At 40.6% G+C, this 24,476-nt stretch overlaps 4 protein-coding genes across 8 annotated transcripts; all 4 read right to left on the reverse strand.

Annotated features, from left to right (window-relative positions):
* Positions 1–6,624: 6,624 nt before the first annotated feature.
* Positions 6,625–13,314, reverse strand: ath (ATP-dependent RNA helicase DHX33). The gene is made up of 7 exons (XM_046612025.2): positions 12,926–13,314; positions 9,467–10,084; positions 9,057–9,289; positions 8,583–8,933; positions 8,126–8,324; positions 7,772–8,048; positions 6,625–7,144 (listed from the first exon to the last, which is right to left on the reverse strand). Exons 1-7 carry the CDS (start codon positions 13,210–13,212, stop codon positions 6,968–6,970), a joined length of 2,142 nt encoding a protein of 713 aa, XP_046467981.1. The 5' UTR covers positions 13,213–13,314; the 3' UTR covers positions 6,625–6,967.
* A 1,516-nt stretch (positions 13,315–14,830) lies between these two features.
* On the reverse strand, positions 14,831–18,848 carry LOC124212185 (lysosomal dipeptide transporter MFSD1). 2 transcript variants are annotated; one of them, XM_046612027.2, is made up of 8 exons: positions 18,757–18,848; positions 18,204–18,347; positions 17,621–17,897; positions 16,783–17,199; positions 16,138–16,449; positions 15,329–15,441; positions 14,987–15,225; positions 14,831–14,878 (listed from the first exon to the last, which is right to left on the reverse strand). In XM_046612027.2, exons 2-8 carry the CDS (start codon positions 18,343–18,345, stop codon positions 14,834–14,836), a joined length of 1,545 nt encoding a protein of 514 aa, XP_046467983.1. In that variant the 5' UTR covers positions 18,346–18,347; positions 18,757–18,848; the 3' UTR covers positions 14,831–14,833. The 2 variants fall into 2 exon arrangements, with proteins under 2 accessions (XP_046467983.1, XP_046467982.1); XM_046612026.2 differs by having other exon boundaries at positions 18,682–18,842.
* Positions 18,849–19,242: 394 nt separating this feature from the next.
* Positions 19,243–21,286, reverse strand: LOC124212191 (chromatin complexes subunit BAP18). Of its 4 annotated transcripts, none has more exons than XM_046612037.2 (4): positions 21,123–21,279; positions 20,613–20,704; positions 19,977–20,075; positions 19,243–19,867 (listed from the first exon to the last, which is right to left on the reverse strand). In XM_046612037.2, the coding sequence occupies exons 1-4, from the start codon at positions 21,138–21,140 to the stop codon at positions 19,549–19,551; spliced, it is 528 nt and encodes a 175-aa protein (XP_046467993.1). In that variant the 5' UTR covers positions 21,141–21,279; the 3' UTR covers positions 19,243–19,548. The 4 variants fall into 4 exon arrangements, with proteins under 4 accessions (XP_046467993.1, XP_046467992.1, XP_046467995.1 ...); XM_046612036.2 differs by lacking the exon at positions 21,123–21,279 and adding an exon at positions 20,938–21,103; XM_046612039.2 differs by lacking the exon at positions 19,977–20,075 and having other exon boundaries at positions 21,123–21,286.
* A 166-nt stretch (positions 21,287–21,452) lies between these two features.
* LOC124212190 (RNA 5'-monophosphate methyltransferase) lies at positions 21,453–22,897 on the reverse strand. Its single transcript, XM_046612034.2, has 2 exons — positions 22,330–22,897; positions 21,453–22,075 (listed from the first exon to the last, which is right to left on the reverse strand). Exons 1-2 carry the CDS (start codon positions 22,549–22,551, stop codon positions 21,479–21,481), a joined length of 819 nt encoding a protein of 272 aa, XP_046467990.1. The 5' UTR covers positions 22,552–22,897; the 3' UTR covers positions 21,453–21,478.
* Between the last annotated feature and the right edge of the window lie 1,579 nt (positions 22,898–24,476).

A 24,476-nucleotide genomic window follows, 5' to 3' on the forward strand; every position in this document is an offset into this window, starting at 1 on the left:
GCCCGCAAATATCTTTGGCCATTGACCAATCGCTGCCTCGAACTTGAAGAGACACGTTAAAACTCCCCGTCGAAGCGTTTACTTTCGCACTGACTGTTATAGGCGATCCTTCGGCGTGGATCGACGCAGCGAAAGTTTTTCTGGTTTGATTTTTGTGCTAATTCGATTGGAAGAATAAGTGAAAAACGACAGTTTTCAGTTCACAGTTTCAAATCGAATATAATCATATTTTAACTTGGAGGTTAACACGCGAAAATAGTAGAAGCAAAGTGGTGTGTTCAACGTATGGAATGAGACTGTGAATAATTTCTATTTATACTGCATTGTATCGATTGACTGGATAGCAGAGACCGCTGCAGGTCAATAAATAAACAAAGTAACCACTGGAGCGAGATAAGAAAGTGTAGAGAAAATAGCAACCACTTGTTCGAGGATCAAAGAGCTCGCCTTAAGTTGCGGGGCGTCGATTATACGTCGGAATGTTTTTGATTCTTCTACTTGTCTCGGCGGTTCATCTGCCGGAAATTGTGCGAGGAGCGGAATCTGGATCTGGAGCAATCGCGACGGCTCCACTGACTTTGGTCAAGACGACTTTTAAGTCGTGGTACTCGACGTACAACTTCTACAGGGAGGAAATCAACTTGGGCTATTGTTGGGTAAATTATTTCTTGGACATTCCAACCCTCATGGACACTCTGGCCAATGCTCGGGCGATCGAAATCGACTCCGACAATCCGTCGCCGTTGTTGAAAGGCCTAAACGGATTGTCCAGCCCGGTGTCATCGTTCCCGAATAAAAAATTCGACGCGGACACGGACGTCATCGACTGGAAAAGCGTCGACAGTGATAAATATTCTACGGAGAACGGCGAAAATGACGATTACGATCGTGGGAGTGGAAGTAGGCCGCCTCATCGCCAGGAGGACCATTACTCTCAAGGGACAGGAAACGCCGCCTCGAAATGGGACACCGAGGACGACAATGCCGGTCAATTTACCGGGAATCAGGAACCGTACAACAACCCAATTTCAACCCAGGCCCAGCAACTTACCACCGATCAAAATTCACCCCGGAACATTTATCTCGGTGAGCATTACACGGAAGAAGACCGTCGTTCTTCGGCCAACGGTTCCCGAGCGTTGACGACAGGCCGGCAATTCGCGTCTCCGGGCCTGAACGACCTGCTTGTTTCCCTGCTGGGCCTCAATCCAGCCCCTGGAATCGGACCGCTTGCGTTTGGCGGGAGAACGAACCCGACGATGTTGATTATGGCCAGACTGATCGGCATCTTCGTGAGGCTCGGACGCCAGGTGATCCAGACCATTGAAAGTAGGAGCTACTTGGCGTGCAGCAAGGACTATCTTATCTCCCAGTTCTTCCGATGGATAAAATCGTGAAGGCGCTGCAAGATAAGAGTCAGTTCGTCGATGTGTACCTTCCTCTCTTCCCCGAGGGAGATTGATGGATTGTTTTCCCTTACTACAAGAACGTATATCACCTACATATCTATCCAGTGGTGAATAGCCGCGGTGATGTTTTGTCGAGGAGGCATATCGAGGAGATACAGTTTCGTCAGCGAGTCTGCCGGAACGATACACTATTGGAAATAATCTGTGTGCAAAGCGTTGAGACTTTCTATATATTTCAAAATTAATACTTGTTTCAATTATATTTTACTTACGTATAAATACTCTTGTAAATGTGCGATACGGTAAATTTCAAAGATGTATTTATGCGTTTTATCGCCATTGTCGGATTACAGACAGATTTTTAGACTTTGAAAAATATCGAACCTCCGTCGTTTCTTCTTGATAACATTCCGTTGTTCCACGAAAATTCAAATTGCTTTCTCCGTCTGCATATCTCTGGATTCTTTTTGTCTTTTTACAAGAAATATTTTATCATTTTCATTCCCCTACGCTTCTAGAACGACTGTAGAAAAGATACCGTACAAGCAGCTTTCCACGTCAGCTGTTACGAGACGGTGATTTTTCTCTCGGTGTTACGGATTTCACGTGGAAAATTTACATCTACCTTTGTACATTATTATACCAACCTATGCTATTTTCGTGATGTAAAGATAAGCCAAACGTAAAGCCACAATTTTTTATCGCTATCGCTGTTATTGTTATTAATATATTCAACCGTACGAGGTGGAGTCTTTGAATTTTTTCATCAAAGGAAGCTTTCGGAATCGGTAAACAAAAACCGGGGCCGATTGAAGCTGAAGCAGGTATATCTCAGTGCATATACACCACACTAGCCGGAGAAATGAATATGAAAGTATAAGGCGGTATCATAGAGAGAGAGTATAAGATAGGAGATGGCAATTTAGATCCTTTGAAAAGGCTTTCATTCAAAGCGTTGCCAGAGTTACATAATGCCCGATGTGTACCCTAGGAAATTGCGACCTCTCAGGAAGAAAAGAACCACTTATCGCCCCCTCGTTAATATTCAATTCCTAATTACCTGCAGATTCTTCTCGACGGTAAACGAGAAGGTAGAGAAGAAAAGGAAGAGTATAAAAAATCAAAAAAAAAACAAAAATCGCGGCCACCTACCCTGCAAATGAGTTTCTTGTACACACGAGGGCTTTCTCTCTCTCTCTCTCTCTCTCTCTCTCTCTCTCTCTCTCTCTCTCTCTCTCTCTCTCTCTCTCTCTCTCTCTCTCTCTCTCTCTCTCTCTCTCTCTCTCTCTCTCTCTCTCTCTCTCTCCCTCTCTCTCTTCATCAGAACTGAAGTGAAACCCGCGTTATACGTACCTACATCTACTCGAACAAAGCGCAACCTTTGCCTCTCATCCGTCCCATACGTTACAAGCGTGCCCATACGCAGCATGACGTATTTCTTTGCCGGAAATGGTTTTTTGCATTGAATTCTTGAATAACTGCAGTCGTCGGTCTCGTTTACTTTCTTACCCCTGAATTCTCCGCAGGTGCCCGCCGCATATCACTCGCAATAACGGACGGTATTGCGATGATAAAAATTCGAGTGTTATATACCGCATCGGAAAGGAAGGGAGATACGTGGTAGTATATCCTTCGCGGGGAAAAATATCTATACGATTCGTAATATACCTCTACCTACCTACCCGTAGCCATGGTTGAGGGTTGAGGGTTGAGGGTTGAAAGGAGAAGTAGGGAGGCAGAAAAGGGAGGAAACACCTCCATCGGAAAACCGAGAGGCAGGGAACGCGCTAAGGAAGTGGAAACGACGGGCCTGGAAGGTATATATGTATAGTGATGAGAACGGAATCTATCGTCTCTCTCATTAGAGCCTGAAATATTTCGGGAATTCGTGATGAGGATGGCCTCAGCTACCTTTCGAGATCGTATTTTCGATCCTACGTTCTCGCCTTCATGGTCGAACCGAGTACACACGGTTAACCCTAACTCACCATCCCCTTATCGTTCGACGAAAACAAAACTTTGTTGGTACGGACATTTTTTAATACGGCTAGTTACCTCCTTCGATATATAGTATATTTTACGTGTATGTGAACTGCGAAAAATAATTCTGTGCGGACTTCGGTAGACTAAGATTTAAATAGGTGTTAAATTTTCGATCTGACCCCAAAAATTGTTCTGCAAAAGTTCATATTGGACATGTTTTACGATGATACGGGACTTTTTACACATGTAAGCGGAATCGCGTGTCTGAAATATTTCGGTATATCGCTTTAAAATCTTGTCTCACTCAACACTTGACGGAAAGAAAATCTTCACCGTCAAAATGTACATCCAATTTTAAGGTGAATTCAACGCCCTTACAGAAGACAGATAATTTTATTGTTAGTTCGGTACCGCGTGCGTGCAGAGTCATTCAGTTTATACGTTATGTGCGTATAAAATTACTTTATACCGGGGTGAAAATTGATGGTGAAAATTGAAAGCGAGTTATTCCGGGGCGGCAGTTCTCGGGTATCAACACGCCGATCCTGGATTGCTCTAGCCCCCGGCGAGAAGGAAGGGCTGCCGGTATCCTAGAAGCGTGCAATAAACGGGTATGGGGATGAGGGGGGAATAGGGAAGTAATAGCTGCAGGGGAATGCCGGCGCGCCCCTCAACTTCGCTTCGCTTTCCGCGCGATGGAGTCGCTGATTCGGCTAATGTCATCATCCCTACTGACACGTGGAATGCGATCCGGCTAAGGCGACGCCGCGGCGTGTCTCTTCGCCCGGGAACCTGGAAGACGTAGGGATATTTTGCCAAACTGCGGCACGCCGCGGGGGACGAAGGACGAGGGAATACCGCGATAAGATGCCCGCCCGACACTCCGTGCTGACAATCTCGCGCAATTATGGGTACATTTTCCTCTACCCGGAAGCTCCCGATCGTGAATTAGGAAGAAACTTAGCTTAGCTTCGATACAAAATTACAGGGAACGAGATCGTTACATCCGAACTCGATGTTAATTGAATAGGAAGAAAAATTACGAAAACGTGATTCGAAATCGGTGAATTTTGTTGAAGAAAAGAATAAAAAATTTATTTGATATGAAATTCGTGTTTTATTTTTCAATGCCAAAATCGTATAACACTCGCCTAATTTTGATGCGGAATTATCTAAAAATCGTCTGAAAACAATTTATGCTATAACATTAACGTATGTTCTTCGATCCGACATTATTTCTTGAGTGTAACGTTATTTTGCATAAAACATTTTTGCGATCGACCGAGAGACTCGGGAATAAATTCATCGCAGGTGATTCGAAGAAAGTTAATTCACAAACGTAATGGACTTTGATTAATCGAAATTGGACTAGCGATGGACATTCGGCACTGAAATTATGGTACGGTGGTATGATTGATCCGGAATTCGTGAATTGAGATACATTTGATTTATTTATTTTATTGAATTTTTTTTACTATATTTGCGAATTGTTAATTAAATTTCATTTGATGGATTTGAGTCACAGCTTTTGAGCCTCGGTTTCTTCATTCCTTCTCTCGACACTACACGCTGAATCGTTTATTCCGTCTTCTCCTTTAGCATCGATAATTCAGTACTCCTTTCTCATGCCTGGGAAGGAACTGCTTTCATAATTCTCTGAATTATGCATAGCAGGGACTTTCGCGACACCCGGTATATTGAATGAGTCTAATTCAGCGACAAAGTGCGGACATGTATGAGAGAGGCCCGTTAGTCACTTAGTGTCTTTGGAGTTTAGCCATGTAGTGAATTGAAAATTGACCCGGTACTGAAATAGTTTGCATAGCGGTTTTAGCCCCCGATGTATAATGCGAAGGGAATTACACGCGCGATAACGCATTTCACCTAACGATCCAACGGGCAATGTATTAAACGATGCCTAAATACCTGTGACGTTATACCGATACGCGTATTCGTGGAAACCGAAGTGCGCACGGCGTTGATTGTGAGAAATTTCAATATATCTAGCGTTTGTCCAGATCGGCCGTAATTTGCGAGTTCTGCACATCGAATGAGGCATTTTCGATTTATCGCCTGGATGATCGATACGTCCATTCATTTTCCTATAATACGGGCATTCGAGTTTATTCACGTTTATATATCTACCCGCGTATTCATCAGTTGGTCAAACCTTCTTCAAAGGCAACCGTATAAGCGCAGATGAGCAGCGGTCTGCATTGCAGTGGTTTAGTACCTGCACACAAGTATAGGTATACGATGTAGAAACCTGTTAGCGAAAATCGGACACACCGAGAACGCGCACCTGTTGTACACGAATAGCACGAAGCCCAAAGTCGATAACATCCACGCCAATTGTGCTTGCTAATTCCTGTGTCAAACAATCGTCTCCGCTTAACAAAGCGTTATTCGTTATTCAGCAACTACGTAAATTAATTCGCAGTTTATCACATTATTGGAATTCATTATTCAATGTGTATAACGCAACACGTATCAACACTTTTTTGTTTTATACAGGTTCGTTAATTCTCTGAAGGGTGGGAACTGGCGAAACTTTAAGGGAATTAAAGTTAAAGATTAGAGATTGATCGAATGTCAAACATGGTTGCAGTTACATTTTACGCGTGCAAAATAAAAATCGTTCTTAGTGAAACGTATGTTATAGTCCACCAGAATATATGAGACAAATTTTTTCTGGTAGGCTTATCTCTGTTCAGATTCGAATTGAACATCAACCATGAGTGAATCTGTGTTATAGTATTTAAATTAACGATGAATTTGAATCATGTAAACCTGGAAGTTTATATTCTTTAGTGCACGACCTAAATGTCAAAACGATTTTTACACAATCTATCATCGTAACGAAAAACGTAGAGGATTTGATGAACGTCAATTTTTCGAAACATTTACGTCACGCGCGTGTGTCGAACTATCGTAAATTATCGCGTAACAACAACCTCCTGCGAAATTGGAGAGAAAAAAATTAAAGCTAAATTAGATTCACCGAGAAAAAGAGGAAGCGCAGAGCCATGATCAAGCTACTGATATCCCCGTCAATTAGTTACCTGCCCACCCGCGTAATGCAAGTCCACTTATAAATCATAATTTTTCTTTGCTCTAAGTATAATATATTTACGAGGCCCTCCCTGACGGCTTCACTTTGCTTAGAATGAAGTATGGGATTCGTTTGATAAATGAGAAAGGTTCTTTTAATTTTACACAAAATGAACAAATATCAAAGCGTTCGAAATTTATTCCATAAATCAACGGAGGATTTATTGACGATATATTATATATGTATGTACCGGTATAATTATTCCTTATAACATGATTCGGTGTATATACACTGGTCCGTGGAATTGGCGAGTATTTAAAAGTATTCGAGAGTTAAATAAAAATGTCGGTAATTTCGATCTTTTTTTATTATTCCGATAACGCGAGAAAGTAAAAAAATCAAAGTATAACCTAATCACGTGTATAATTGTAGATATGTAATTTCTAGCTTAAATAACCACGTACAGTACAAGACAATAACAAATTGTTTTCCGTGTAATATATAACACGGCGATCGATCAATCTTAGCTGTGCTTTCCTACGGTTATTCCCTTCCCCTCTAACCACGACGACTCTATCGTTGACACGTTGCGTAAAAAGCATCTTCCGGTTGCCACAACTTCCGTGAAGAGCACCAGCCCCGGTTTAGAGCCGTGCAGTACCGAGGAAGGATGAATAGCAACTGGTTGTCTCGTAGAAACCTTGAACAGTGCATTAGAAGTAAGTAAGACGGTGAAGCGGAAGAGCTTCGTTAATTCAATAATTATGGTAATAATTGCACGTAATTTAGTGATCAAGGTTCGCAAAGAGGAAGATAATACAACTTGCGCAATACTTGAATCAGTTCGAACAAATTTATTGTACTTGAAAAAAAAAAACATCGGAAAAAGCGGGTACGTACGTTCTTCTCACTCGTTTTACTCTTTACTCAAACAAATAGAAAAAAAAAATGAGGATACATTCAAGAACGAAAAGAAGTTTTCTCAGGTTATTTCATCCTTTTGATCCCCCCACGTTACTTTCCGTCATCTAAAACTTTCCCTATTATAGGTTTTGCGCTAGACAGATTCCGTGCATAGTTCTAAAGAGTGACTGTGACGAGCAGTATTCGATCAAAATTGAACTCTCCTGATTATATTTTCCGTGTCGAGACCAAGCAAAATATGTTCGGAATTTTAATCGTGCAGCTAGGCAAAACGACAACCTTGACACCGCATAAATCCCGGAGAAAATTCTACGAGAGTATGCCGCGTCTGTTACGTGCAATAACTTTTGATCGATTTAGAAAATGAAAGAACGAGGACTGTTTCTCCCCCTTTTTTCCTCACCGTAACGTAAGTCTGGTCCCTCTGCAATTCGGCGAGATTATCGAAGAGCCCCTCAAGCAGCGCCTTTCTCAAGGATTCGGTCGAGGATCCGCAGCTCGATTTTTCCAAATTTGCTCTCTCTGCGAGCACGGCCAACTGCTTGCGGACTTCCGTCGCGTACTCGAGGTTCCTGTGGTGCAAAAAGTTGTCGTGACACCACAACTTCTTCTGGCTGGTGGTCGCGTACCCTTTGAAGACATTGAGCAGCACCACGTGGTCCCCTTCCGGAGAGGCGAACCTTTGAACCGAATTTTTTTATTCCTAAATTCAAACGTATTGCTCAGCTGCGAACAATAATTACTCGGGAAATCAGACCTGGCTTTTGCTGCCGCGGCTTTCTCCCGTTTATTCGGAGGCTCGACGAAGACGGACTCTCCTGAGAGCAAGGCCACCACTGTCAGCGCTTCGTCGAGGCACCGGTGCTCCGCCGAGGCCAAAATAACCTTCGTAAAGCGTGGATCCAACGGGAACAGCGACATCGTTCTTCCCAGGGTGGTTAACTGGGGCGGGGAGCCTGTAAGAGAACCCGCAGTGGATGATTGATGGTTGATTTATCTAACGCAGGCTGCCTAGCCGACGAAAAGGGATCCGCCTTACGGTGATTACGCGTATAAGTCTTGAGCTGCGCAAAACCCCTTTACTGACTAACACTGCGACCGCCACGAGATATTAGAGTCCTTTCTCGATAATTCTTGAGTCACCAAAGTTAAACTCGCCATTTCGAACCCAAACTGGGGGATGAAAGGATAGAGAAGAAACCAGAAATTCTTACCTTTGACGGCTTCCAGTCTTTCAAGGCAAGAAACGGCTACGTCGACGGCTTCTTTAGGCGGTTTGTCCATGAAATCGAAGGTGGTTATGTCGATACCGATGGCAAGTAGTTGGAGGGCGATACCAGCGAGTGAACATCGCTGGATTTCTGGTACAGGCATCTCGCTCATCTTTTCGAAATCACCTTTAGTGTAGGTTCGGTAACATTTGCCAGGTGCTTCTCGACCCGCTCGTCCAGTTCTCTGCCAGGCTTGAGCTTTCGCCACTTTCTCCACCCGCAGGACGTCCAATCCCGTCGCTGAGTGATGGGTCCGCGCTTTGACCACCCCCGTGTCGATAACGTGCCGGATTCCTGCGGAAAAACGAACCAACGATATTGTTGTTTTTTTTCTGTTTCTTGCCACTTGACGACGATTTCACCAGGCTGACTTCTTCACACTCATTTTTTCCATCAAGTAAAACTTTTACAACGAACCTCCGATTGTTACGGAAGTCTCCGCAACGTTGGTCGATAAAACCAGCTTCCGCATTCCAGGTGGGGAGGCTTTGAAAGCCTCTAATTGTTGATGAGTCGGCAGAGCCGAGTACAAAGGAAATACTTTCAAAGAAGGGTAGCCTTTGCCTTCCAATTGTTTGGCGGTTTGTCTCGCGACCGTTGACGCTGCCTCGATTTCTTCTTGTCCGGTCAGAAAGACAAGGATGTCCTCGCTGAAATTATTATTGCGACTTACATTTCTGGTGTACACAATCCTACAACACGCATTCCATGCCCGTCTAAATCAACCAGCTGACTGATCTTGTAAATCTAATACAGTAATTGGCTGGTTGAGTTGAAACGGAATGTCTGACGTGGATGTAGCAATTATGAAAAAAGAAATCTCTTACTTGGCGGGGGTTTCGCGATGAATATTAAAGATGGTAACCAGAGCTGAGAAAACATAGTCATCCTGTGTTTTCACCGAATGATAAATTTTCACCGGATGCTGACGTCCCTCCAAATAAACAACGGGTGCCTGAAAGTATTTCGTGAACTTGTCGACGTCCATCGTCGCGGACATGACGATCAGCCCGAGGGGCGGCAAGGACTTCAATTTTCGTAACTTCTGAGCCCGTCTTGCGACCCCAAGGAGAACGTCGGTTTGCACGGACCGCTCGTGAGCCTCGTCCAATATCACTATCGAGTAATCGGAAAGAGTTTCGTCCGTCATCGCTTCGCGGACCATCATACCATCGGTCAGGAATTTTATCCTCGTTTGGGCCGATGTTACGTCCTCAAATCTGACGCAGTATCCGACCAATTTCCCGGGTGTAACTCCCTGTTCCTGTGCCACTCGACGCGCCACGCTAACCGCAGCCACTCTTCGGGGCTGCGTTATTCCGATCCGACCCGAAACACCCGCTAAACCAGACGCCAACAGTAGTTGCGGTATTTGCGTAGTTTTCCCGCTTCCCGTTTCCCCTATCACAATCAATGAGCTGTTCTTCTTGATCTCTACCAACAGTCTTGAAAATTCGTCATATTAATCAGCGGTGAACTTAATTGATAATTGAATAACGGGAAGCCAGCCGGAAATATTAAGCTGCTTGAATAAATTGTGATTAGTAACTTTTGTACATTCGTACAAAGTAAAGTGGAGTAAAGACGGTAAAGCAAAACAAAGCAAAGTTGGAAAATCAACCAAACAAGTCTTTGAAGCATACGGTATATTTCACACCAAATTTCTCGACAATATTTCTTTACAAACTAAAAATAGCAAGTTCAATATAGTAGTCTTGCAGTGAAAGATTCCAATTTGAGACTAGGATGTTTAAAAAGAGTTTGTGACCCTTTTCTCGTTCGTCGATATTATATTTCTTATAATTTCAGATATTACAAGCGAACGTTGGGTTAAAAAAATCTGATCACATTCCAACTGGCACTCTTTGCTCTAAAAAATAAGTCCAATTTGCTTGATATCATAGGTTAGACAAAATTACATTATGTCAGTAAAAAAAAATCTTCCTTCCACGCTTATAATTGGATTACTACGTTGTTCACTGTGTCTACAGTAATCTTACAAATGCCTCTTCTATAGATTAGCTAGAGTTACAGGAACTCAATCATATTCATAAACCAACGTGAATGATACTAAACACTATGTTTAAAAGAACGTCAATAAAACTTCTGAGTAGAAAAACATGCTCGAGAGAATTCAACGGGTATCGGTAAATCGTAGATGGAAAATAATCAGAACCTAAACTGTAAACGCTGAAGAAGAACATGGCATCATAATACACGAGAGATATGAATAGAGACCGTATAATCTACAGTGGATCATAAAATTAAAAATTAGCCAAGCTTCTAGAATTTATTGCTTCACAGTAACATATCGTCAGCTGAGAGCAACATTATCCCATCTCAGAATTTGGTCAAACAAAACCCCGTCTCAGAATTTCGTTAAAAAATCTCGTATATATATCTGGAGATCACTTTGGTCATACGATATTGTTCAGTAAAATTCTGAGATGGGGCTTTGTCGATCCAAAATCTGAGATGAGGTTTTGTTGAACCAAATTCTGAAATAGGATCTTGTTGCTTTCAGTCGACGAGATAGACAATATCTACAGCTAATCTTAAGAAATAGTAACACCAACTGCAGTAACTGTGACCGACAGTCGGTGTGACGCCTGTTATGATACAAATAGCCGGTACATACGCCAGCTGGGATGCCTAACCCCAGGCGCACGCACATGCATTACACTTCACGCAGGCGGCACAGTCGCAGGTTAGTTCACGAGATAGGCGCGACGGTTACCTTACCGATGCCGTAGCAACGCGGTAGTGCTGCGAGAATACCGATGTAGTAAGAGAGGGTGGGACCTGAACATATTCGAATAGCGGCCATCTTGCGTTGTGTGTATTTTCGTCGGAAAGTAAGCTGCGTTGACTGAGGATACATATCTATAAGGCGTACACTAAGAACTACTTCAAGAGACTAAACAGCATTATCAGTTACTACAACGTTCGTTATTAACATTGCGTGATTATGATGTCCTCCAAAATTATGAAAATAGGCGTGTCGAAATTTATCTACAAGACACCGACCAAGGATACTATTGGAAAAAATTTATTCATCCGGAGTATGGCTGCAACATCGACGTCTATAAAACCGTCTAGCCGGTACGCATTCTGTAGTATCTTAATATCAAAGAGGATGTTTGATAATTAGCGACCAAATTCCCGTAGCAAATTACTACATTTACCGCAAAGAGAAACCATTGATTGCGAGAGAGCCCACGCTCGCATTTTTCGTATCCCTGATTTCATAGCATCTTCTGACAGTGCCTCTGACACTAGATTTTTAGAATTAATTTTCGAGATGCATGGTCGGTAAACTCATATCGGTAACAAATCTACACTCTGTCGCATTTAGCATCACGTAGACAATGGGTATTTGTTATTTGTTCAGATTCAAATACTGATCTCCATAAACGTGTTCTGTATACTACATTGTCAATGTGTATACAGAGCGATTAAACAAAAGACAGTCATAACGCCCGTTGATATAGTTTGACGGCAAAAGATAGAAAATTTTGACTCAATATTTGTCTTCCGCGTAGCATAAATGTACGTTAAGGAACACATATCAGAACTGTTTTCGCTGAATTTGGAAGGAGAATAATTCACGCGCCTCTCAATTCCTAATACCCGGTTTGTGTAATCCAAATGTAATCTCATTGGATCCTAGCAAGTACAGTGTATTTTAAAGTGCAATTGTGTTCACTCGACTCACGAGGTGAAAAGTTATCGCTGGTTTTCCACCGTCGAGATTCTTTGTTCTGCATTTTAGTAGCAAAAGTGGTGAATATTGTGAAAAAAAAATTCAATTCACTACAGTAAGGATTTACTCTCGCCGAGGATGGGCTGATCATCACGATGTAGCATGAGTAAGTCGCATGATTTTAAAATGACTGAGTTTCATAATTAGCTGTTTAAATTAGACCTTGCCTCTCCAAACTAGCATAGACTGGTTTGGATGATTTTTCCTTGAAATGCGCGCTACGACACACAACCCAATGTGGCCGACCACTTCCTCCATTCTCAATCTTTTTCCCCTCTTCCCATGTCCGTGGCACAGTGGAAAACAGGACAAAAAACCACAACCAGCATGGACAAGTAAAGATGCAACGGCATGCGAGGAATAGAGTGATGTTGGCAGTTACTAGTATAATTTCCAAATGCCTTAACATTAGGAATGATCGATCCGAACAGGTACAGCTTGGAAATGCGAAGCTCATAATGACGAGGAATTCAAGATAGCAGGGGCGTCACACCCGTTGCCTCGGCCTCGAAATTTTACTAACCTCTTCCTAAGCTTGTAAACAGGCAGCGATTTCCGTTGTTGTTGAAGGCTGTTATGCTGCGGTGGGTTTATTGTCAACGTTGACGACGTTGACGACGCTTGTTCCGAAGTCGCGACGGAGTCCTCAGTTACCTTTGACAAGGTGCTTTGCTGACAGTCTTCATTTTTACACCTTTTCGCGTTAGTATCACCGAACACAACGGTAGTAGGTCGTTTTGGTGCAAGTTTAGAAAAACTCGAAGTCCCCATAGCACTGTATTTTGAATCCATGTTATCATGGACCCCCATTTCGCAATGAAATTAACGATTATGAAAGAAATTGGCGAATTTTCCAACCAGGCTAACGAATCGAGACGCACGTGGTCACTCACAGCTGTTCGCTAATACGTCACGCCTGAATTCGTTCAGCACCGCTGACCTCGTAGCCAATAAAATACGCTCAGAGGTCCGGAAAGTTAGGTCAGTATTTACTTGAATTTACTTCATTCGAACCTCGAGGATCGGTCTTTTTTGTTTATTTATATTGCTTGCGATCCATCTTTGTTAAAGAATGTTTGTTACAACTCCTGTATTTTCATTGCCATTGTAGTTCTTTTATCGCCCTCTTGTTCAGGACATTTTTAAAGAATGTTATTCCTATGTTATTCGATGAAGATAATCGTACCAGCAATTATGTCTAAATGCAAGCAATTGTACTCACTCTGTAAAGTCTCACAATTTATTAACGTGGACCTCGTTTATTCCAGTTCCGCGTCTAGTTAGTAGAAATTACAATAACAACTTACGAGGGAATTCCAATGTATACTCAGGGTTCGTACGCTTTTTGAAATCTGAAATTCCCCCACTTTTCCCGGGAATCCAGCTTGAAAATAGGATTTTTCCAATAACATTTCAAAAAAAATGCTGCTGATTGATGACAATAATTTCTTTGCACATCAATACTAATACCTTCAATATTACCTAGTAGCTATCTTACTATCTGAGTATTAATTTACAAACAACAGTCTGCGATTTTCAGTAAGAAGAACATAAAAGAAGATTTGGTATTAAATAACATACACAGAATGTATGTAGTAGTGCGACGAAACAAAATTTTGATTGTATTTTTTTTTTTGATCGATAGTTGTTCGTATAAGTGCAAATTTATTTCTCCAACAGACTCAAAATTTCAGTCTTATTTTCGAAATTCCCTGACTTTTCCTTGTTGTAACAAATTCCCTGAGTTCTCCCGATTTTGCAGGTTTTCCCTGTGCGCACGAACCCTGATATTGCTTGGGATTACTAATGGACAGTAGGACGATACATCAAAGCAGTTTGCTTATGTACAGAGTAAATTGGCATGAAGGATATAATATAATGTAAGTGTTTATTTTCATACTAGTTAATTTAAGCTAAACTTGGTACATCATGATGAAGTCATTCATTTTAAAATTACACTTTGCATTATATAATATAAATTAAAAACTGATTTTTTACTTTACAATAGCTTACTTAATTAGACGCAAAGAAGATAATTTGCGTTTGGTTCATTTCGATTTTTTTTTTTCTTGGTTTTCTTCAGTTTCATTTGCATAGAAAAAATAATCACGACACTAAGGTAGAATATTTTTCATTTTGTCCTCAAATTAGCAGTCAATATTTTGTGGAAAGACCAACACATTCAGTAAAGCGGTAATTTTCATGTAGGTATGTGTACATCAGTCACACTGAATCGGGTGCAATCTACATTCTTCAACCTGCATTTGGTACTCTTTCAGTGTATCACAGTAAACTATATTCCGAATAATCATTTGGGAAGACATAGTGAGCCAAGTGTAGATCCAATCTTATATAAATTTTCAGCTCAAGTTTCTCTTTATACACAGATTTTTTTTAGCTAAATTTTACGTCAAACACAAGACTAATGTTATCATCGTAATGGTCTGTACGCGGGGCCTATGGAAGCTGCTGGCAACTGAAAATAATTGAAAGCAAGAAAATAAAAAACAACTCTTATCACGAGTTGATGATCTCCGCTACTGTAAACTTATTTGCTGTTCAATAATATTTTAATTCTTCTTACGTTTGCTCCTATTCGTGATAAATATCGATTCCGTATATGAATGTCCGAGTGTGGCAGTAGTAAATCGTCCGTCGATAAATCTGACGTTGAGCTTGAATTCAGTAATTTTTCTCTTTCCGTAGCTTCTACCTGTTTGCATCCGCCATCGTGAATCTCACGTTGACCTGGAGTCATGTTTAAGTAACCGCCTGTCGTTGTAATGTCAGACAGCCAAATTCCGATAGTGGCAAGAAGGGAAACTGAAACGTAACGAATAATCGAAATGTATACGAGTTTACGTTTTACTATTTTCTGGAGCACTCTCCTTACTCTTCCCCAGTGTATATACTCAATTCAACTTACCGCATAACCATGCCAAGAAAAACATTTCTAACATAAAGTATCCACCAGAATCCACTATCATGCCAGTTAATATTGATACCACTGCTAATCCCAAATTCTGCACAGACTGAGCGCTGTGAACAATATAGAGAAATCAAGTTATTCGTACCAATAAATAGTGTAGATTTGATAGCTCTATGTTAAGTAAAAGAACATTGACTAAAAGCGTTACATCAGCACATCATTTTTCAAATCGTAGAGCACTAGCGATAACGAAAAAAGAAAAACGTATCAGTGGATGCTTTAAATCCCACTTCACAACTGATAGCAAAGTAGATTTTTTAGGCAAATGCAGGAATTGAGTTTTAATAAGATTTAATTACTTGTGTTCTAGAATCAGGACAAATGCCGAAGAATTTTGATAAAACTCTACTTTGTTAACTATGATAGTTAAATTTACTATTCTAATAACTGCATTACTATCGTGCAATTGAGGATTAATGGATTATCGATAACTAACAGCGTCAAGATATCCTTTGTCTGTTTTTCCGTTACATTATGTTCGAATAATCATAAAGTTCGTTACAACAAATGCGTCAGCAATAAGTGAGATTACAACATATAATCTTCAAGTATATGCATAACTTGGATTGGTAAAGGCACGTGCAAGTGTGCATATAACAAATACCGCTTGTTTGGTACACACGAACTTGTATCTACTGCATAGATATGATAGCCAGTCTAGTCATAATAACAGCTGTAACAAGTTTGCTGGCAGGGTGAATAACCCTTTTGATATATGATATTTCTCTTATTTTAAGTCAACTTACATTCCATATGCTGTTCCTAATTGGTACTCAGGGATAACAAGAGCGATTAAAGGCCAGAGAGCACTCGCCAACATGGAGTATGACAGACCCAATGTAATCATGCAGATGTAGGGATTTACGAATGTGAAGGTGAGCAATCCATGAGCTACAATGGTACCTAAAATGCTTATAAAAACCCAAGAAACATTCTTTCCCAATCTATCGACTAGGTAGCCCAGTAACGGTGAAGCAAATGCCGAAATTGAGTAGACTAGAGAATTGACATTGTTGGCGGCAGCTGGCGAATAGTCGTACTTTCTTATAAAGAAAACCCTGAAAAAAATTGAAATTGTCAACACTGTGAACCTTTAGTGACCCGTTTGCAAATGGTGATTGAACAGTTATATCATCATAAACTAAATTTATGAGGCTGAAGTTAACATTAACGTAACGATACATCGGGAGAGAAAATTGTTATTGGGCAAGTTTAGGATGACTTTCAAGGAGTTGACTCTTTAGAATTGGTGTATATTTTGTTTATAATGGTTTAATAAATTTCGAAGTCATAAATATGCGAATTAGCGATTTTTCCTAAACATGCATCACGTCATCGTAATGTTACTAACTTCATCCTCATATAAATTTGTTCTTTGGAGATAAACTCACTTTCCTAGGGCGATGAATGGATATATAGCAACATAATAAGCTATGCAGACTACGGCTACCAGCCAAAATACCCCTTTGAAGTCTTTACAGTCTGTTAGTCGAACCACTTCGGGTGTCACACCTTCACCGCGTCTCAACAATCTCTCCGCACGTTTGTCCATGAATGCCAGTAGTACGGCACAAATCATTGATCCGACACAAGTGATTGATGCAAGGAATAGAACAATACCTATGCACTTGTATCCTGAATAAGATTCCGCCACCCAGCTATATATGGGCTCCATTACCAGGAAGTTGACGGTAGATCCAGCTCTGGCAAAGCTGAGCTGTAGCCCAAATACCATGTTCAACTCCTTTCCTTTGAACCACAATACCGCATAACTGTTCTGTGCAACTGCTAGAGATTCTGCTCCAATTCTGTAATCAGAGTTAATATTTCTGTTATTTGTATTTTGTATAATAATTACTCAAAAGTTCCAAATATTTGAATTGCATTATCCAAAACTGATGCTTCGTTTTTATATTTATGATCAATTTGATGATTTCAAGAAAAATTTCAAAAATTGAAAGAATTATACCCTATGTAAAAATTTGCTGCTAAACATTAATCATGTTCTAAAATAGTTCAGCTTGAAAACAAGTCTATAAAGATTTTTCCTAGTGATTATACAACAGATATCTATTTACCTAATGTGATAAAACTGCAGCATGAAAACAATTATCTTTATATGCTCTGATTCTTCGATCAGGAACATTTTCTCTAGTTCTAGCTTTTCCACATTATGATACAGCTCAACATAACAGGAGAGGTGGAAAATTTTTTTTTAACATATCTTACCCAAAAACAAATCTTCCGAGCATCATTACCCAGAATGCATCAGTGTATGCGCCAAAAGCAAAAATAATTTGACCAATGAGAGTTAGTCCCATGTATATAACCGTGCCAAGTCTTATGCCGAAGACGCTGTCGAGTAAGAATCCCCCGATAAAACAGAAGATCACATTTGGCCATGAATATATGGAGTAGAGTAGTACAAATTTGCTAGTTGTCAGATCTAGGTCACTTTTAAAGTCGTCTTGCAGTGCTCCAGGGTTGTCATAGCAGAAATATGACCCTGAAATGATGTGATGTTGAATTATAATAACATATACTTAAGTAATAACAGTTTTGTAAAAAAAGACAAAATCGTTCATTTACCACGTTATCACTATGATAGTGATAACGGGGGTAACAGTTTCATGTGTACATGCCTTGTACACACATGCCTTATCTGAGGTTGAATATTTTTTTTCTACCTCTTGCTGCTCCGTATAGTCCATACTACCATTACTTTTTACTGGTATGTGCAGAACTACTCGTAAACATTTGTATTCTTATATAGTTAATCTTACTTTGTGTGTACAAAACAAATTTGTCTTACCAAAACCAAGAAGGCACATTAATGCCAGTCCCAGAAATCTGTAGAGTGGTTTCTTTGGGCCACAGCATCCTTGTAGAGCAGCTTCGTCGGAATCCGTTGATTCTATCGTCCTCTGAGGACTCTCCATGATTCCTCCCTCCATACCTTTGTTCGAACAATATATTAATCTATTTTAAATGAATTTCAATCTCAATATTTTATATTCGTTTTCCTGTTTTATTTTATTCCATTTGCGAAAACTGCGGGTGCGGGGAAAGATTGGCACGGTCACACTTGTTGCTGTATTGTTGAAATTTAACCCCGACGATTTTATTTTTTTCTCCTGCTTTTTTTGATAGCAATGTATATGACAATACGGCTACACGCGAAGATAATGTTTGACGTTTCCGGAAGATATCATCTTGAATTGAAAATTTCAACGATCTTCTATCATTTAAACGATAGGCATTTAGACGCGATACTTTCGTTAATCAATCACCTTTGTTTGATCGATAATTTTAAACCATCACTTTCGTCGTTTCGCAATGGGAGGGCAATGTGTCACTTTGCCAACCTGTCACTCGCAATCTTGCAGACGCCTTTATCCCACCACACAGCTGACGCTTTGATAATTCCACTGGATAATTTCATCCATGCGTACAGCCGCTCTTTGGACAGTGACAATATCACCCATGGTGCGCAAGTCTGCGACGTGAAATACCCTAGAATCGATTCTCGTGATCAATGTGCTCGTTGACATGCACACACCACGTCGTTGACTGAAAATGTATTCTTCATTCTAAATCAGTTTAACCGACATAGCTGCCTATTTCTATTCGTGAACAAATATTAAATAGACATTTTTGTAAAATAAAATTACGGAAGTCTATAGTGACATTTTTTTCAGTGAATTGCACCAATTTATAACGCACTGTGTACTCGCAGTTCTCAATGATACCACTACGTGAATATTTCATAACTTTGCAAATTAAATGGAGTTTTCAACTCTGCAATGCCTTAGAGACATAAAAAGTTGATAAACATAGTTACAAAAGATAAATTACGGAAACATACATAAATTTTTATTGAAAAATAATTCCTTTCAAACATCCAAAGTACAGGTTATAATTAATACCTTTGAAAATCTTAATAAATACACATTTTTCCTGTAAGATTGAGAATGATCAATCGTATTTCTAATTACCTATACCTATTTACGTTATTAATATTCTTTGCATCAACGCAGAGCAATCAAATGCCCTTCATAAATATACACAATTTTCTCCTACTTATTTTTGAATAAACAACAATATTTACCCAGTAATAAGCTCACCCACCCTTCAAAATATTTTACAACCAACCAAATCTAGGAGGCAACCTCCTCTGTCGCTCCTTCAAACTCTAACTTAACTTGACATTCCTCTGGTAAACCTTCGACGTCTACTTCAGATTCTGGGGCGTTTAACATGTTGAGGGTAACTTCTGCGGATTTACCCATCATGCCTTGATTACCAGTCGCTTGTTGTTTCTGGGTCTGAGCCTGCTGCTGACCTGTTCCGCCTCCCCCACCGCCTCCGCCGCCACCACTTTGCTGGACATTTTGTTGAGAAATAACTTGCTGTTGCCTTATCGGTACCCCGGCTTCTTCGAAAGCTTTTTTCTTAAGCGTCGTTCTTATCTGAGATCTGAAAACCCATTTATTTTAGTGAAAACAAACATAGGACTGACGCAGGAATCGAGAGCTAGTCGCTGAACGATTAAAATCATGAATTTTTTTCTTTCGAGTCAACTTACACTGTTCTTCCCTTGATGTGTTCACTGATTTTGTTCAGATCTTCGCTGAACGTTTTTACAGAATGACGAAGCATTTCAATTTCTTCGTCAGTCCATTTACTAAAGGTAAAAGATCAGAATGTTAGTTTTAGTATAAATTACACACTAAGTGTAATTCTTATAATAGTATTAGTCGAAGCTCGAAATATCCACTTGAAAACGTCTAATCATATAAGTTCTTTCTTCAATTATTTCCAAGAATGTATCAAAGCAAATGGCAAGTGAACGTCAGAATAATCACCGTTTATGCAGACTTATTGCAAAATCGTATACCTCGACTATACTCAGGGTCATTTTTTCCTGAGGGTAAAATTATTCATACGCAGGATTACAAGAGAATCATAGGGATGATTTTATCAAATATTCTATGCACTTTGGATATATTTAGGTCTCGTACACATAACGTTGGTCCGGAAAATGTTAGTTACATAAATTTTTCTGTAAAAAATATGAAATCTTGGAGTGGTTATTTTTCCGCTACGAGAAATAGCAATGCCTGATAGATGTCAACATGGCGCCTTTTTTTGATACACCACTGAAATTTGGCGCGAGAATGGTTAATCGATAAAAATTAAATAAAATAACTTGTAATCTTACCCGGCGGGTGAATCCGTAGTTGGGTGTAATTGCATGGTAAGTTCTCCCAATTTGTTGAACGCTGCTCCAGCGGCCGTGAATATTTCACCGACCTGAAAGTTACAAGTTTGGGTCAGACATTTGAAGGGACGCCGTGTAGCCGGCCAAGTCGTTTGACGCATCAAAATAATGAAATTCAAAGAGAAATTGAAACGACCGTGACATTTTCGTGATAATCGACATATCCGTCTGTAACCGAAGATGCGATGTATACGTTCTATCGATAAATTTTAATGATTTTCTTGCCAATTATTGGTAACATAAACACAGCACAATATAACCTAACCTTCTGTCCGCTCTCGAGCTCCATGGCTTATGGCTAGATTCTTGGTATATCAGGGGGGAAGTACCAAAGAACACGTGACTTGGGGTGGAAAATGGGGGTGGGAATGGCACCCAATATCCAACGGTAATGGTACTTGGCGGGAAATTTATGGTTAACGTTCCTAAACCGCGATATATCAAACTTACCTTGCTTGCGGAATTCATCTTATATTGTTGTTAAAATCCCGACGACGCCATTGGTTATTCGACATCTCGGCATGCATAGGTATACGTCGTCATACATACATACATGCTCGCGCGGCGTTGCCGTCCCGCCAAACTTCCATTTTACGTTTTTTATTTATGTATACCTATCTATGCTGCATTCATACCAGCATTTGAATTCGATATATATATATATCTTATGACGTGCTTCGTGCTTCAATAAAACTAGACTGCTGAATCGAAGTTCAATTTTATACATAATTTAAAAATCAAAATGATAACCGATGACAGTTAGAATTCGAAAACATCGAATGTTTGCAGAAGGTGAAAAACGGTTTTTATTCATTTAAGTCAATTAAATTATCACACTTCGTTTGTTTCCTCTTAAAGATCAACAATTTTCTGCCCCAATCATTATTTCCGGATTCGGTTAATTTATCGAAACCGCAATGTTCGGTGAGAATATTTTCCACGTGAGTATCCATCTCGCCAGTGTATCGCAAACTTTGGAGCATTGGGAAATCCGCAACGTTGGCGCGTTTCAATCGTCTAGAAGCATTCCTGTAGCATTTCCAAGGCTGGGGTTCGACCAGGATAATTCTGGTCTTCTCGCATACCGACCGGAGAAATTGCACGAGGCCCGAATCGCCGTGATTCAAATGTATCCACATTGTAACAGAGAAGCAAAACGCTACATCGAAAAGATCCCTCCCCTTTGACGTCAAGAATTCATCGATCACCCCGCTGCTTTCCGCAGCCATAAAATCCATGCATTTATACGTGACATCGCGCCCCGTGTCCGGGTCGTTACCCTCCTTCGCTCGTTCTATCAGGACTGGGTCCAGGTCCACGCCAAGCAACGACAAGTCAGCATTGTCGGACGATGAGTCGTCGATGTTCGCCCGAAGAAAATCGTACAGCGCTAGCGTCAGATTCTGAAAATGAAAGAAACACAACGTTAGAAACGAAGTACATAACGAATCTAATCCGGTCAGTTCCAATCGGTAAAACAGTTTTGAATTACGCTTTTTTCCTCGCTTTATTCCCTCGACAGATGGCAGTAGGAAGTAACAAGAATTGAGTTTCGTATCTCACCGCGTGAAACTGATTAACACGATGGCGTGCGACAGCAGCTGCCGTCAAAGATTTGTACATACAGCCTATACAGCATATAATGATTAATACTCACCCCCGCGTTGCAGCCGACATCCAACCCGACGTACTTCCGGTCGGTTGGGTCCGCGTGCCATACGCCTCGCGGAAGTTGCCGCAGCCGTTCCTCGGCCGGGTGAAATTGGTAATAATTTATAAAATTTCCGTGCCTGCACGCGCCCGGATCCGTTTTATTATGTGTCACCCGGTACCCTCTCGTTTCCGTTTCACTAATTGATCCTTCGTCGTTCGACGACATTTAGCGTTTCTCGGTTAAGCCCCGTAATTCCGACGACAACGATGATAATATAATGCTGCCGTTTACAGAAAGGGGATACACTACGCTGTAGTAGTTTGCAATTCCATACGTTTAACATTCATGCTCAAACGAACTTGCCAACTAGGTGAAAAAAATAACGAATCAACAATGCGATAAACGAGACGTTTCCGGCCATCATAAAAGCAGATTAGTCATTCAAGTTTTATACGGTCGTCATCAGATTATATTACTTCGGATATCAATATTAAAGAATGTTCAAAATTATACAACAATACAGAAACAACATCGAACGGAAGTTGTTGGTGTGCGAAATTAAGCCCCCAACGGTAAATCAGCATGTTCTATGGCCGATTCTTACCACAGATGATGATGCCTGGTAGCGCCATCTTATGGCCATAATGGGAAATATTTTCATGGATCCTTGGCTGTGGATTGCGGCAGGTCGGGAGGGAGGCGCACCGCCCGTCGTGGCACGAAGGGGGGGGGATTTCGTCTGCGCATGTGTGCGTGCACGTGACTTAACGACACACATTAACCCCACGTTTACATCGATGTACCGTAAAAAAGGCAAGATTTGCTAAGAGACCGTCGTCGTCGCGCAATTGCAACGGCGGAGCGCCCCGCGCACCAACGGGAAGGATTGGGATAATTCGCGGTGTCCGCGACCCAGTTACTCGCAACCTTCGATTCACCAACTTCGGGGACACCGGCGGGGCTCACCAAAAAAAGTTTAAGTAACGCCACAAATCAATGTCTATATGCATACAGGGTGGCACCGTTTACATACCACTGTATTCACACGTAACCCATTTAACCCTTTTGGAGTATCCTTTGTGATGCAATTTCGTTTGCTCTCTTTTTTATTTATTTATTTATTTTTTATTCCGTAACGATATTTAGAAATTGTCTTACAAAATTGCGAAAAATTAAATTTCACCAAAATCGGATTCAAGGCGTTTCCGAGTTTTTGATAAAGTTTTACAGGTAACTATGTAAATCAGTTTTTCAAAATTATTTTATTCGGTTTAATCCGGAGAAGACGGCTGTTTTATGGAAATAATGAAAAGTACGAACGGTTAGAATTAAGAAGATACGAACGAATGAACGTGCACACAAATAAAAAGGACAGGTGTATAATCCAGTCTTAACTATAGGTGTGATAAAAGAATGTTCGCACTGCAGCTGCAATGCGCGCGAGCCGGTGGTCGCACAGAGTGCAGCCGGACGTCCGTAAGAAAAACGAGATAAAGAGAGAGAGAGAGAGAGAGAGAGAGAGAGAGAGAGAGAGAGAAAGAGAGAGAGAGAGAGAGAGAGAAAGAAAGAGAGAGAGAGAGAGCGAGAGAGAGAAGCGGTGGACAATATTTCCACACAATTAACGAATTCACTTCTTCGTCGCCTCCTCTTGTTTTCGAGTAGCATACCTATGTTTATCGAGCAACAATACCCAGACGGGTCGTCATTAACCATCATTATTCATTATACAAAGCCTCGAATGTCTCGACTGTGCAGTCATAAATTAAGAAATAAATGAATATCTACAGGTGTATGAAGTCTTAAACAAATTTCACGCAGGTATCGTGTCGCTACAGACGTAATTAACGACGGTATTTCGTTACGATATGCTAGAATATATATTATGAGTTCTACAGAATTCAAAGAATATAAATTTTATATTATATAAGTATGCATAGTGTACTCGCTGTATAGATACAAAACTGCGGTGTAAGGACAGGAAAAATCCTCATTTCATACATGTACAAAATTGTTTGCAAGAGACTCATATTATTTCGGTAATCCTTATGTTGTAAACTTGAATAAGAATTTCAATTCATCGCTGTTTTGGTTCGGTTCTAAAATTGGCCTGGAAGTGACTTGTTCGTACGACGACGTCACTGTAGTAATAT

Source organism: Neodiprion pinetum, chromosome 2 (genome assembly GCF_021155775.2).
Source record: "Neodiprion pinetum isolate iyNeoPine1 chromosome 2, iyNeoPine1.2, whole genome shotgun sequence".
In the NCBI taxonomy this organism is placed as follows: Eukaryota; Metazoa; Arthropoda; class Insecta; order Hymenoptera; family Diprionidae; genus Neodiprion; species Neodiprion pinetum.

What these genes read in the sequence shown, in the direction of transcription:
- ath (XM_046612025.2), bottom strand. Translation starts at nt 13,212, where the DNA reads ATGGGGGTCCATGATAACATGGATTCAAAATACAGTGCTATGGGGACT. An exon ending in CATCGCGAAACCCCCGCCAA is followed by an intron (nt 9,290 to 9,466) that starts GTAAGAGATTTC and finishes TAATAATTTCAG; the next exon opens with CGAGGACATCCTTGTCTTTC. An exon ending in GGGACCAGACTTACGTTACG is followed by an intron (nt 7,145 to 7,771) that starts GTGAGGAAAAAA and finishes GCACTGTTCAAG; the next exon opens with GTTTCTACGAGACAACCAGT.
- LOC124212185 (XM_046612027.2), bottom strand. Translation starts at nt 18,345, where the DNA reads ATGGAGGGAGGAATCATGGAGAGTCCTCAGAGGACGATAGAATCAACG. An exon ending in AATGTGCCTTCTTGGTTTTG is followed by an intron (nt 17,898 to 18,203) that starts GTAAGACAAATT and finishes ACATCATTTCAG; the next exon opens with GGTCATATTTCTGCTATGAC. An exon ending in TTAGGAACAGCATATGGAAT is followed by an intron (nt 15,442 to 16,137) that starts GTAAGTTGACTT and finishes TATTGTTCACAG; the next exon opens with CGCTCAGTCTGTGCAGAATT.
- LOC124212191 (XM_046612036.2), bottom strand. Translation starts at nt 20,961, where the DNA reads ATGGAGCTCGAGAGCGGACAGAAG. An exon ending in AGCTCGAGAGCGGACAGAAG is followed by an intron (nt 20,705 to 20,937) that starts GTTAGGTTATAT and finishes TGTAACTTTCAG; the next exon opens with GTCGGTGAAATATTCACGGC. An exon ending in CACATCAAGGGAAGAACAGT is followed by an intron (nt 19,868 to 19,976) that starts GTAAGTTGACTC and finishes ATGGGTTTTCAG; the next exon opens with ATCTCAGATAAGAACGACGC.
- LOC124212190 (XM_046612034.2), bottom strand. Translation starts at nt 22,551, where the DNA reads ATGTCGTCGAACGACGAAGGATCAATTAGTGAAACGGAAACGAGAGGG. An exon ending in ATGTCGGCTGCAACGCGGGG is followed by an intron (nt 22,076 to 22,329) that starts GTGAGTATTAAT and finishes TTTCATTTTCAG; the next exon opens with AATCTGACGCTAGCGCTGTA.